Source organism: Esox lucius, chromosome 16 (assembly GCF_011004845.1).
Source record: "Esox lucius isolate fEsoLuc1 chromosome 16, fEsoLuc1.pri, whole genome shotgun sequence".
Taxonomy (NCBI): domain Eukaryota; kingdom Metazoa; phylum Chordata; class Actinopteri; order Esociformes; family Esocidae; genus Esox; species Esox lucius.
In genome coordinates, this window is record NC_047584.1 from 22,219,828 (window position 1) to 22,232,732 (window position 12,905).

At 37.6% G+C, this 12,905-nt stretch overlaps 1 protein-coding gene across 1 annotated transcript in view; it reads right to left on the bottom strand.

Annotated features, from left to right (window-relative positions):
- Nucleotides 1-12,905, bottom strand: part of ttn.2 (titin, tandem duplicate 2) — a 177,628-nt gene that overhangs the window by 109,332 nt on the left and 55,391 nt on the right. The window contains exons 68-80 of the mRNA XM_034286796.1: nucleotides 12,816-12,842; nucleotides 12,644-12,700; nucleotides 11,783-11,839; nucleotides 11,314-11,367; nucleotides 10,801-10,872; nucleotides 10,453-10,518; nucleotides 8,266-8,331; nucleotides 8,046-8,105; nucleotides 7,599-7,730; nucleotides 7,316-7,459; nucleotides 6,844-6,954; nucleotides 6,294-6,386; nucleotides 5,910-6,077 (exon numbers count right to left, since the gene is read on the bottom strand). Of these exons, the coding sequence (XP_034142687.1) occupies nucleotides 5,910-6,077; nucleotides 6,294-6,386; nucleotides 6,844-6,954; nucleotides 7,316-7,459; nucleotides 7,599-7,730; nucleotides 8,046-8,105; nucleotides 8,266-8,331; nucleotides 10,453-10,518; nucleotides 10,801-10,872; nucleotides 11,314-11,367; nucleotides 11,783-11,839; nucleotides 12,644-12,700; nucleotides 12,816-12,842 (1,107 nt within the window). The remainder of the gene's footprint in view (nucleotides 1-5,909; nucleotides 6,078-6,293; nucleotides 6,387-6,843; nucleotides 6,955-7,315; nucleotides 7,460-7,598; nucleotides 7,731-8,045; nucleotides 8,106-8,265; nucleotides 8,332-10,452; nucleotides 10,519-10,800; nucleotides 10,873-11,313; nucleotides 11,368-11,782; nucleotides 11,840-12,643; nucleotides 12,701-12,815; nucleotides 12,843-12,905) is intronic.

Here is a 12,905-nt window from a genome sequence, read left to right on the forward strand (position 1 = left end):
CTGAGTTTGGGCTCTAGATCAGCCTCTGGTTCAGTCATTTGTTCGGACTTAACAAGCATTCCCCTTGTTATACCTTTTTGACGCTTTGTTTCACGTTTTGGCTCTTGCTCCTCTATAGGCTTAGTGTCAGGTATAATATCTGTTTTAAGATCTAGCTCATTATCCCTTTTTTTGGGGGGGGGTCTGAGTTTGGGCTCTAGATCAGCCTCTGGTTCAGTCATTTGTTCTGACTTAAAAAGCATTCCCATTGTTATACCTTTTTGATGCTTTGTTTCACATTTTAGCTCTTGCTCCTCTACAGGCTTAGTGTCAGGGATAATATCTATTTTAACCTCTAGCTCGTGATCCATTTTAGGTTTGGGTCTGAGTTTGGGCTCTAGATCTGCCTCTGGTTCAGTCATTCTTTCTAACTTAATAAGCATTCCCCTTGTTATACCTTTTTGATGCTTTGTTTCACATTTTAGCTCTTGCTCCTCTACAGGCTTAGTGTTAGGTATAATCTCTGTCTTAACCTCTAGCTCATGATCCATTTTAGGTTTGGGTCTGAGTTTGGGCTCTAGATCAGCCTCTGGTTCAGTCATTTGTTCTGACTTAACAAGCATTCCCCTTGTTATACCTTTTTGATGCTTTGTTTCACGTTTTGGCTCTTGCTCCTCTATAGGCTTAGTGTCAGGTATAATATCTGTTTTAAGATCTAGCTCATTATCCCTTTTTTTGGGGGGGGGTCTGAGTTTGGGCTCTAGATCAGCCTCTGGTTCAGTCATTTGTTCTGACTTAACAAGCATTCCCATTGTTATACCTTTTTGATGCTTTGTTTCACATTTAAGCTCTTGTTCCTCTACAGGGTTAGTGTCAGGGATAATATCTATTTTAACCTCTAGCTCGTGATCCATCTTAGGTTTGGGTCTGAGTTTGGGCTCTAGATCAGCCTCTGGTTCAGTCATTTGTTCTGACTTAACAAGCATTCCCCTTGTTATACCTTTTTGACGCTTTGTTTCACGTTTTGGCTCTTGCTCCTCTATAGGCTTAGTGTCAGGTATAATATCTGTTTTAAGATCTAGCTCATTATCCCTTTTTTTGGGGGGGGGTCTGAGTTTGGGCTCTAGATCTGCCTCTGGTTCAGTCATTTGTTCTGACTTAACAAGCATTCCCATTGTTATACCTTTTTGATGCTTTGTTTCACATTTTAGCTCTTGTTCCTCTACAGGCTTAGTGTCAGGGATAATATCTATTTTAACCTCTAGCTCGTGATCCATCTTAGGTTTGGGTCTGAGTTTGGGCTCTAGATCAGCCTCTGGTTCAGTCATTTGTTCTGACTTAACAAGCATTCCCCTTGTTATACCTTTTTGACGCTTTGTTTCACGTTTTGGCACTTGCTCCTCTATAGGCTTAGTGTCAGGTATAATATCTGTTTTAAGATCTAGCTCATTATCCCTTTTTTTTGGGGGGGGTCTGAGTTTGGGCTCTAGATCAGCCTCTGGTTCAGTCATTTGTTCTGACTTAACAAGCATTCCCATTGTTATACCTTTTTGATGCTTTGTTTCACATTTAAACTCTTGCTCCTCTACAGGCTTAGTGTCAGGGATAATATCTATTTTAACCTCTAGCTCATAATCCATCTTAGGTTTGGGTCTGAGTTTGGGCTCTAGATCAGCCTCTGGTTCAGTCATTTGTTCTGACTTAACAAGCATTCCCCTTGTTATACCTTTTTGACGCTTTGTTTCACGTTTTGGCTCTTGCTCCTCTACAGGCTTAGTGTCAGGTATAATATCTGTTTTAAGATCTAGCCCATGATCCATTTTAGGTTTTGGTTTGAATCTGTCCTCTGGATGAGCCTCTGGCTCAGACATTGGTTCTAGCTTAGCAAGTGGTGCCCTTGTAATATAATTTTGAGGAGCAATATCAGCGGCCTTTGGAGGTGATTGTTTGTCTTCTACAGTAACTGCCTTCGTTTTTTGCATAAACTCTGGCTTTGCCTTTAATTCAGCCTCTGTCTTAACCTCTGGCTTATAGTCTATTTTCAAATCTGGTTTTAGTTTGGGCTGTGCAGGAAGCTTTGTTTCAGGCAAAAGTTCTATCTTAACATCTCCTTTCGGCTCTGACTGAGGTATTGGTTTAGCTACTAATGTAGGCTTAATCTCCAGTTTGTCAGTTGGTTTAAACCTAGATTTAGGCACTGGCTCAATCTGTAGTTTAGGCTTCTGCTCTGGAATTGTCCCAGTCTTTACAAGGGTCTCAGGAATTTGTGGGGGTGATTCATTCACCCCTAATTCAGTAACATCCTTATTAGGTTTGGCCTCTAACTTAACTTCTGGCGTTGGTTTAGACTCTGACTTAGGCTCTGGTTTATCTTTTGGTTTAGCCTCTAGTGCAGAATAAAGCTTTGGTCTACCATCAAATGTAGGTGTAGTCCTGAGTTGAGTCTCTGGTTTAGGCTCTCTTTCACGTTTAGGCTCAGGTTTAATATCTGTCTTAAGATCTGGCTCAAGATCCATATTAGGATCTGGTTTGAGTTTGGGCCCTGGATCAGATTCTAGCTTAACAAGCACTTCCCTTGTTTTACCTTTTTGTGGAGCAAAATCTTTAATTAATAGTGAAACCTCGTCAGTAATAGCAATCTTTGTTTTAGTCTCTGGATTGGTCTCTGGTGTCATTACTGTCTTTGCAAGTGACTCAGCAGACTCTGGAGGTGATTGTTCCATCTCTTCAGCAACAGTTTTCTTATTTTGCATGAGTTCAGGCTTTGCGTTTAATTTAGGGTATGGTTTAGGCTTAGTTTCTATTTGAGCATCTGGTTCATGCTTAGGCTCAGTTTCACGCTTTGGTTTAGGCTCTTGCTCTATCTTAGACCTTGCCTTACTGTCTGTTTTAGGATCTGGTTTGAGTTTGGTCTCTGGATGAGCCTCTGGTTCAGATATTATTTCTAGCTTAATGTCATCTTTAAGCTCTGACTTGGGTATTGGTTTGGCCTCTAGTTTAGGCTTAGGTTCTTTTTCACCATTTGGTTTAGACCTAGACTTAGGCACTTGCTCAGCATCTTGTGTAGGCTCACTTTTTGCATCTAGTTTAGGCTTAGCCACTTTCTTTACAAGTGGCTCAGCAGGTTGTGGAGATGATTTTTTTGCTACTTTAATAAAATAATTCTTAGGTTTAGCCTCTACCTTAACCTCTGGCTCTTGCTTAGCCTCGAATGCAAGCTCAAGCTCTGGCCAACCATCTGGTTTAGGCTTAGTCTCAAACTGAGAGTGCAGTTTAGGCTTTGCTTCTGTTTCATATTGTGGCATTGTGTCTGGCACCTCTGTAGGCTTAGAATTTGGTTTAATCTCTGTCTTAAGCTCTTGCTCATGATCTGTTTTAGAATCTGATTTGAGTTTGCGCTCTGGATGAGTTTCTTGTGCAGGCATACGTTCAAGCTTCACATTCCCTTTAGCCTTGGATGTAGGCACTGGTTTAGCCTCTAATGTGGGCTTAGATTGTGGCATAAAATCTGGTGCAGGCTCATATTTAGGCACAGGTTTTGTGTCTAGGATAGGCTCAAGCACTGGATTCCCCTCTGGATCATCCTCTGGTTTAGCCTCTAGTTTATCCTTAAAATCTGTCATTGACACTTTCTTTATAAGGGGCTTACCAGGCTGTGGAAGCAATTTTTTCACCCCTACTTCAGATGAAGCTTTCTTTGGCTTAGCCTCAACCTTAATTTCTGGTTTAGGCTCTGACTTAGTTTCTGGTTTAGACTCTGGTTTTTGCTTGGGTTTAAACTCTAGCTTTGATACATTCTTTACAAGATGACCAGCAGGTTCTGTAGGCTCAGCAAAAACTGCCTTCTCTGGTATAGACACTTTCTGTGTAAGTAGTTCAACAGACTGATGTGGGGATTTCTTCTTCTTTGCTGATATTTGAAATAAAAGTACAGTACACTGAGGTCAAGATCAAGATAATACAGATTGGTGTACGCAGTCAAGCAAGGAATTACCAAAGAAAGATGCAATCAAATAAGAGTACACAAACAAAACATAAAGAACATACATACACACACAAAACAATTAGAATTGTGTGCTAGAATGCATATCGAAGAATTTGTTGATATGGAATAGCAAACTCTGGAACTAAGTGACTATATGAGCAATAATGGGCAATAAAATAAGGATTTCAAAATAAGCATGAAATGGAATAGATGATTTAGGTGAAAGATGGAATGAAATATGAAATATTTACTTAATATACCTCTTGAAGATTTGACCTTTGAAGAAATATTTGCCTCCTTCTGTGAGTCAAGAGTTTCCTCTTCAGTATGAATTACAGGTTTGCCTTTATCAAAGACCCATTTGTCAATTTGAATTTCATCAATTGTAAGAGGTATCTCTTCAGGTGGTTCCTCTCTCATAGAAAGTATCATGTCAGCACTTTCCTTCAATTCAATAACTTCATCAGATTTGTCTTTTTCAATGACTTGTTTCTGTAATTCTAAATTCTCAACTGTAAGAGGTATCTCTTCAGTGGTTTCCTTCCTTGCAGTAATTGGCTTATGCAACATTTTCTCCTTGGATTGAGTTACTTTGGCAAATTTGCCGCTCTCAACAACCTGTGTCTTAGCTCGGATGTCTTCAACTTCTTCACTTGATATCTTAAGTGTTTTGTCAAAGATTTCTTCTTTGGATTTAATTACTTTGAAAGGTTTTACTTTCTCAATCTGTTTCTTTGATTGGAATTCCACAACTGACAAAGGTATTTTTTCCTTTTCTATATCAACCCGAAGAGTAGATATGTTTTCCCTCACTGGTTTTCCCTTACGGATTGAAGAATCATCTGTGGTCATTTCTTGTTTATTTTCAATGTCTGCTATATTTATTTTCAGTTTCTTATCAGTGTCTGTAGTATTGCTATCATCGTCAATAAGTTGTTGTATAACCTGATATTCTTTTATGGATATTTCTTCACTCATAGTAGCACTACCTTGTTTCATGACAATAACTTCTTCAAATTTATTTTTTTCATTTCCTTTGACCACTGTTTCCTCAGAAAACACACCCAAAGATACAACATCCTTCTTCATTTGCACACTGCTCTTTGGAGCAACTTTCTCAACTTTTGGTAAAATGTCTTTGGCAGATTGAACTGCTTTATGTGTAGGTACATTTTCAGTAGTAAGTTCTTTGGTCTTTAACTCAATTAGACCGGCAGCATGAGTTCCCTTCATTTCTTTTTCTGTCCCCTGTTCCTTTCTAGAGACTAAACTTGCAGGGTGGAAACTTTGCCTAAGAAGTATTTCTTCTGCTTTTGTAGATGATTTTGAAGACTCCCTCTCCAGAGATATATCCTGTTTGGCTGATAAATCTGCCTCTTGATCAGACCTAATTTCGTCAGCCCTTCTTTCCTTTAGTTTCGGTGTTGAAAGAACCTTAGTGGTTATTATGGCTTTCTGCTTGGAAACCTCACTAACAGATAGGTCAGGCTTAATATCTGCCATTTTATGTTTTGGGACAGACACTGCTTCTGGAAGGGTATCTTTTGTCTTCACTGAAATATTATGTTGGAATGTGCTAGGGTCCAAAGTTTCCCATTTGTCCTCAAATGAAACCTCTTCATATGAATGCCCAACTTGTTCATGCTGGAAGACTTCTATTGGAGGACCTTTTTCCATCATGCTTGAAATCTCATGCAAATTTTCTGTTCCTGAAGATCTCCTTTTCTCAGTCATCCAAAGACTAGAAGCCACTTGAAATTCCAAAGATTTTTAAAAGATCCCACCAAAAGGTGGCCGCAAGAGATTAAAGACAAAACACAACATAAAAAAGATGTAAGAAAGTAGTACAGACATTACATTATACACCTAATATTCAACATGTATTAGGTGGAATAAGATTTTTGTTTACTGTAAACACTGAACAAATACAGAAAATTTAGAATACCTGTGTCATGAAGAGCTTCTTTTCTTGGTGGCATAACTTCTATTTCTGAAGTTAGGACATCCTTTTCATCATCCATATCCTTTATAGGTTTAGTTACAGGTACCTTTCCAGAAGGTTTTTTCTCAGGTACCTTCTCAACCGGTAAATGTTTTTGTTTGGGCTCCATCACTTCAAGCACACACAACATACACATAAGACAGTGGCAATACAGAAGAGTGGCAGAAGGGTTTTCACATAAAATATGTCAAAAGTGACCATTAGTAACTCTTTACTCTAACCATTTGAAAATGTATGGTAATCTACTACTAATATTATGTTGTATAGTTGTAAGACCTTTAAGAAATCCCAGTAGATGGTATTTAAGTATATAACTTAAATTCATACCTTTTTCTGGTGTATCCTTCTTTTCAGTCAAAATAACTGATTCAGACTCTCTGGTAGCCTTTGCACGTTCTGGTTTTCTTTCCTGCTTGTCTACTTAAAAGACCATTTAAGTGTGTATGTTAATATTATGGACATACATAAAGATATTCAAGAATGAAGTTTCAAATACCACAATTGCCCAAATCACACTCTATTCGAGTGCTAAGACCATATGACTGTGACTATGAGGAGGCAAACTAAAGAAACTGGTGGACAAACATTAAAAAACAAACAGTTAATTTAACTTTGTAACAAATAATTTGAAACATGAACATAGACAGTTTGGGGTTGATGAAGAGCTGTTCTTAGGCATGACACAATGCGGAATGCCTGGACACAAAGCTTAGCTGTGGTATTTTGGCAATATATAACAAACCCCTGAGATGCCTTATTGCTCTTATGCACAGGACGCCAACACAATTAGAGCAGTCATATACTACACCTATCAGCCAATCAACATTAATGATTCTAACCACCCAATATATATACATATATATATATATATATATACCTTTTTCTGGTACAGGTTGCATTTGAGGTTTAATGTCTTGTTTGTCCATTTTCTGAGGGATGGTAGCTGGTTGTTGCAGAGACACCTCCTGCTTTTTTTGTGCTTCTGGCACTTCAAAAGAACATTCAAATTATGAATAACATACCATGTGCTGTTATGAAAGCACAACAAACAGACATACACTATAATTGACAAAAAGAAAACATCAAGTATTCCAAATGTGGGTTCCTGTACCCAAGTAATAAGAAAAAAAGAGAAAATTAACAAAAATTGACTTGGAATATAAAACAAAGAATTCTGTATAACAGAGACGTGGATACAAATAGTTTATATTTTAGGGGGGAATAGTCTTATAACTTGTAATGCCACAAACATACAAAAATACACAAAGATGGTCTGACAAACAGAAGAGCTTTAAGAATAGGCCCGTTGTTAAAAGATTCATTAAGCTGCCTTTTATATACTGATGTACCTTCTGGTGATGGGAGAATCTTTGCAGCTGGACTAGGCTCTCGCTCCATTGGAAAAACAGTGGATGGTGTCTCTGGCTTTTTAACTCTTGCTGGCTTTTCTAGTTCTGGTAGTGAAGCCTCTGGTTTCTTAGCTGCCTCAGGAACTTAACATAACATGCACTTTGATTTGTATTTCACATACCAAGGAAATTATGAACACTACCTACACTAATATTCCATACAAGATCATGTACCATTACACAGAGGAGAGGTGACATCCACACACAACATAATAGAAAATACCTTTAGATGGTAGACTCTCTGGTTTCTTTATAGGTGAAACCTTAGGTTCAGGTTCAAGTTTAGCTGCAGGTAAAACTTTTGGCTCTGGTTTTGGCTCAGGAACATGAGGCACATCTTCAGGTAACACAGACACTAAAAACAAGACAAGTGATGCTGGGCAATCAAGAAAAAAGCATGTACAAGTCGAAAACTGTGTGCCATCATTTAAATGAATGACAGCTAAATAAAAACTCAACACAAAAAGTGACAGGCATGAACATAGTCACATAGAATCCTTTGGGAAGCGATGCATAGACAATAACGTTTAAAGATCATTCAAGAAGCTGTCTACAAGACAGCGTATTAAGAAAAGAAATATATTAAAGATAGACTGAAAAGGTTACTAGAGCAGCAGTGGGAGCAGTGGCAGCAGTCTGAAACACACTGAGAAATGCAGTATAGGCCTACCTTTCTGTTCAGGTTTCTCAGCTGGCTTATGAACAGGCTTCATTGCTTCTTTATGTTCTTCTAAGACATTGAGTGAGCAGTTAAAGTTACAAAAATAAAGTAATCTCAATGCCACATAGATTTGATATGATAATAAAAGTTTTTAAATCGATTCCTTCACAAATTATGCATAAATGACAGGAACCAACACAAACACATTAGTATTCATGTAATACTATACCTTTTGGAGAAGGAATCTCCTCTGGGACAACCCTTGCAGTTATCTTCTCATCCACTGGCCTTTTGGCTACAGATATTTTAAAAATATTATCACAGTAAGTACATTATCCATTCCAACTAATTACTAAGCACTAGGAAAAATATATAAAACACATTTTCTTTGCTATAGGAAAACCACGTAACTTTACCAAGTCAAATGGTCAACTAATAGCATATATTCTCTACTAATGTTATTTTTAAGACTAGCAAGACCAAGATTTTTTCTAATCAATTAACTGATTTTCCTATCATATTGAAAAAAGTTAAATTGTAATGTGTTAATTCATTGGGTATAATTTGAAATACAATATATATAATTTCCAATAATACAATATCATTTTCATTACATTGTGTTACTATAAGCTATTTGTGGCCATGCGCTTGTATGAAATAGTTATTCTTGGAAAAAGTATTTTAAGACTTTCTCATACAATATGTGTGTAATATATTGTATGAAATATATATGATATACAGTGGGGAGAACAAGTATTTGATACACTGCCGATTTTGCAGGTTTTCCTACTTACAAAGCATATAGAGGTCTGTAATTTTTATCATAGGTACACTTCAACTAAAACAAAAATCCAGAAAATCACATTGTATGATTTTTAAATAATGAATTTGCATTTTATTGCATGACATAAGTATTTGATCACCTACCAACCAGTAAGAATTCCGGCTCTCACAGACCTGTAAGTTTTTCTTTAAGATTCCCTCCTGTTCGCCACTCTTTACCTGTATTAACTGCACCTGTTTGAACTCGTTACCTGTATAAAAGACACCTGTCCACACACTCAATCAAACAGACTCCAACCTCTCCACAATGGCCAAGACCAGAGAGCTGTGTAAGGACATCAGGGATACAACTGTAACTGCATCCCTGCACAAGGCTGGGATGGGCTACAGGACAATAGGCAAGCAGCTTGGTGAGAAGGCAACAACTGTTGGCGCAATTATTAGAAAATGGAAGAAGTTCAAGATGACGGTCAATCTCCCTCGGTCTGGGGCACCATGCAAGATCTCACCTCGTGGGAAATCAATGATCATGAGGAAGGTGAGGGATCATCCCAGAACTACACGGCAGGACCTGGTCAATGACCTGAAGAGAGCTGGGACCACAGTCTCAAAGAAAACCATTAGTAACACACTACGCCGTCATGGATTAAAATCCGGCAGCGCACGCAAGGTCCCCCTGCTCAAGCCAGCGCATGTCCAGGCGGTCTGAAGTTTGCCAATGACCATCTGGATGATCCAGAGGAGGAATGGGAGAAGGTCATGTGGTCTGATGAGACAAAAATAGAGCTTTTTGGTCTAAAATCCACTTGCCGTGTTTGGAGGAAGAAGAAGGATGAGTACAACCCCAAGAACACCATCCCAACCGTGAAGCATGGAGGTGGAAACATCATTCTTTGGGGATGCTTTTCTGCAAAGGGGACAGGATGACGGCACCGTATTGAGGGGAGGATGGATGGGGCCATATATCGCAAGATCTTGGCCAACAACCTCCTTCCCTCAGTAAGAGCATTGAAGATGGGTCGTGGCTGGGTCTTCCAGTATGACAACGACCTGAAACACACAGCCAGGGCAACTAAGGAGTGGCTCCGTAAGAAGCATCTAAAGGTCCTGGAATGGCCTAGCCAGTCTACAGACCTGAACCCAATAGAAAATCTTTGGAGGGAGCTGAAAGTCCGTATTGCCCAGCGACAGCCCCAAAACCTGAAGGATCTGGAGAAGGTCTGTAAGGAGTGGGCCAAAATCCATGCTACAGTGTGTGCAAACCTGGTCAAGAACTACAGGAAATGTATGATCTCTGTAATTGCAAACAAAGGTTTCTGTACCAAATATTAAGATCTGCTTTTCTGATACTTATGTCATGCAATAAAATGCAAATTACCATACCATACCATACCATCATCTACCGCTTATCCGGGGCCGGGTCAAATGCAAATTGATTACTTAAAAATCATACAATGTGATTTTCTGGATTTTTGTTTTAGATTCCGTCACTCATAGTTGAAGAGTACCTATGATAAAAAATGACAGACTTCTACATGCTTTGAAAGTGGGAAAACCTGCAAAATCGGCAGTGTATCAAATAATTGATCTTAGACACAAATCAAATTATTTAAAAATAAAGATAACTGGATACCTTCATAAGGTGATGCTGCCACAGCTGGTTTAGCCTTCTCCTCTGGTTTCTTGAATGCTTCAGACACTTTAAATATACTCAATGTGTTAGCACAATGTAGCAAATAAATAATGTGGACACCCATGCATTCATAAATAAGGTACATGCAAAATAAGGACATAAAATGGAAAAGACATTATCAACTTTATGAGAAAATGATTACAAAAATCATAGCTATATTCAACAATATTATGACTTGACTTCTTTGGATAGAGAAGTGCAGACAAATGCATATGACAGTTATAACAAGTTACCCAATTGACAAATTAACATTATTTACATGTTTGTCAGACATGTGTTATTTTATACCTTTTTGTGGCATTTCTTCTCTCATTCCAACCTTAATACTCTGGACCGACTCCTCAACAGGTACTTTTGGGGCTGATAAGACAATGAGAGTATACAGCATTAGGATCTAATTTCGGCTAAGCACACCAGCTAACAGAGGTTTAGGGATACAGGGTTTCACCTGTATAACACAATTATAGACACACATATGACATAACTCATGTGGATGTAAAGACATCAGATTTATTTCTGAGGGACAAACACACACATCCTACTTTACTAGGAAACATTCATACATTCAAAGATGTGGTGGTAATGTTTGTCTCTGTACCTACTTCATAAAGAGTTTTATTCGATGGAATTGCCATCATAAAGAGTAGGAGCCCATACATTCTGTTTCAATATAAGAGCGGCTTGAACATACAAAGCCAAAAAAGAGGATTTTAAGCAACACATGTTAATGCAAAAGTAGCTTGTAAAGATTAAAAACTGTCCCTTGAATTAACAGTCAAAACCGCAGATTGTAAGGGATACCTGTGGTTGTAGATATTTTCTGTACTACTTTCTCTTCTGTCCAGATTTCATATTCTGAAGGGTAACAATGATGACAATGACAAAAAGAACATTCAGAAATATGAAAACGATTTGTTGTTTAGATGAGGTGGGGGAGAAGGGGCAAAGGGTGGAATGTTGGTTAGATAATGTCAAAAAAACATCAACACACTTAAATGGAGTTGGTTAAACTGATGGTGGTAATTGATGATAGAAATATTAGTCTAGACATATTGCTAAGATGAAGATTTTTTAAAGGTGTACAAAAGTGTACAAACACATAAATATAAATGAACATAATTATAAATGCATGGAGATGGATAAAATGATGATGGTGGTTACTATTAAAATGAAATAAATCTCAAACAAATATCTAATTAGTTAATTATTTTAATCAATATTAGAGTGGTTTGATCAAAACATCCACATAAAAGAATGCAAGGCCATATACCTCTCATTTCCACCTCCCTCATTTGCATCTCTTCTTCATAATAGTACGGAGAAGATTCTTTAAAAATACAAATGGATGTTTAGTTCTCATACAGTACCAGTCAAAGATTTGGACACACCAACTCATTCAAGGATATTTCTTTAGTTTTATTAACTTCCACATTGTAGAATAATAGTAAAGACATATACGCTTAATTTATAAGTTTTTCTCTTTTTTTTTTTCTACATGAGCAACAGATCAAAATAAATTTATTCAAAGTTGCCACCCTTTGCCTTAATGACAGCTTTGCATACTCTTGGAATTCTCTCAACCAGCTTCATGAGATTGTCACCTGGAATGCATTTCAATTAACTGGTATGCCGTAAAGATAATTTGTGGAATGCATTTGAGCCAATCAGTTGTATTGTTAGTTAGGATCGGTATACATAAGACCATCACTTTGTCTGTACAGTGGCCGTCCATATTATGGCAAGAACAGGTCAAATAAGCAAAGAGAAACAACAGTCTATCATTACTTTAAGACATGAAGATCAGTCAATGCAAAACATTTCCTATGGCGGTCCTCTTAAAGTGCAGTCGCAAAAACCATCAAGCCCTATCAAGAAACTGGCTCTCATGAGGACCGCCACAAATACATTCTTTAAATTTAGTGTCTACTTTGAATAATCTAAAATATAAATGCATTTCGATTTGTTCAACACTTGAAGAAATACCCTTGAATGAGTGTGTCCAAACTTTGTACTGGTACTGTATTTATATGTACATGTATAAAGTATAAATATAAATATATATATATATATATATATATATGTGTATGGGTGTGTGTCTATTATTACTGCCAATCTTATGCCACAATCTTACCTTTCAGAGTAACTGAAGATGGCATATCAGGCATTTGTATTGATGAATCAGGAACATCTAAAGGATGTTAAATCTGGTTTAAATATCATCTTTATGGTAACCTATATGTATATACTTGAATTAAGTTCATTACAAATGTAAGAAGTTGTGTGGCTAGAAATCCAATACTTACCATGGGGTACCCTTGCTAATTCAATTTCTGTGAAAACGGAAGATGAAGTATTAAAACGTGAATGAGGGCAGTTCTGAGGTTCAGACTACT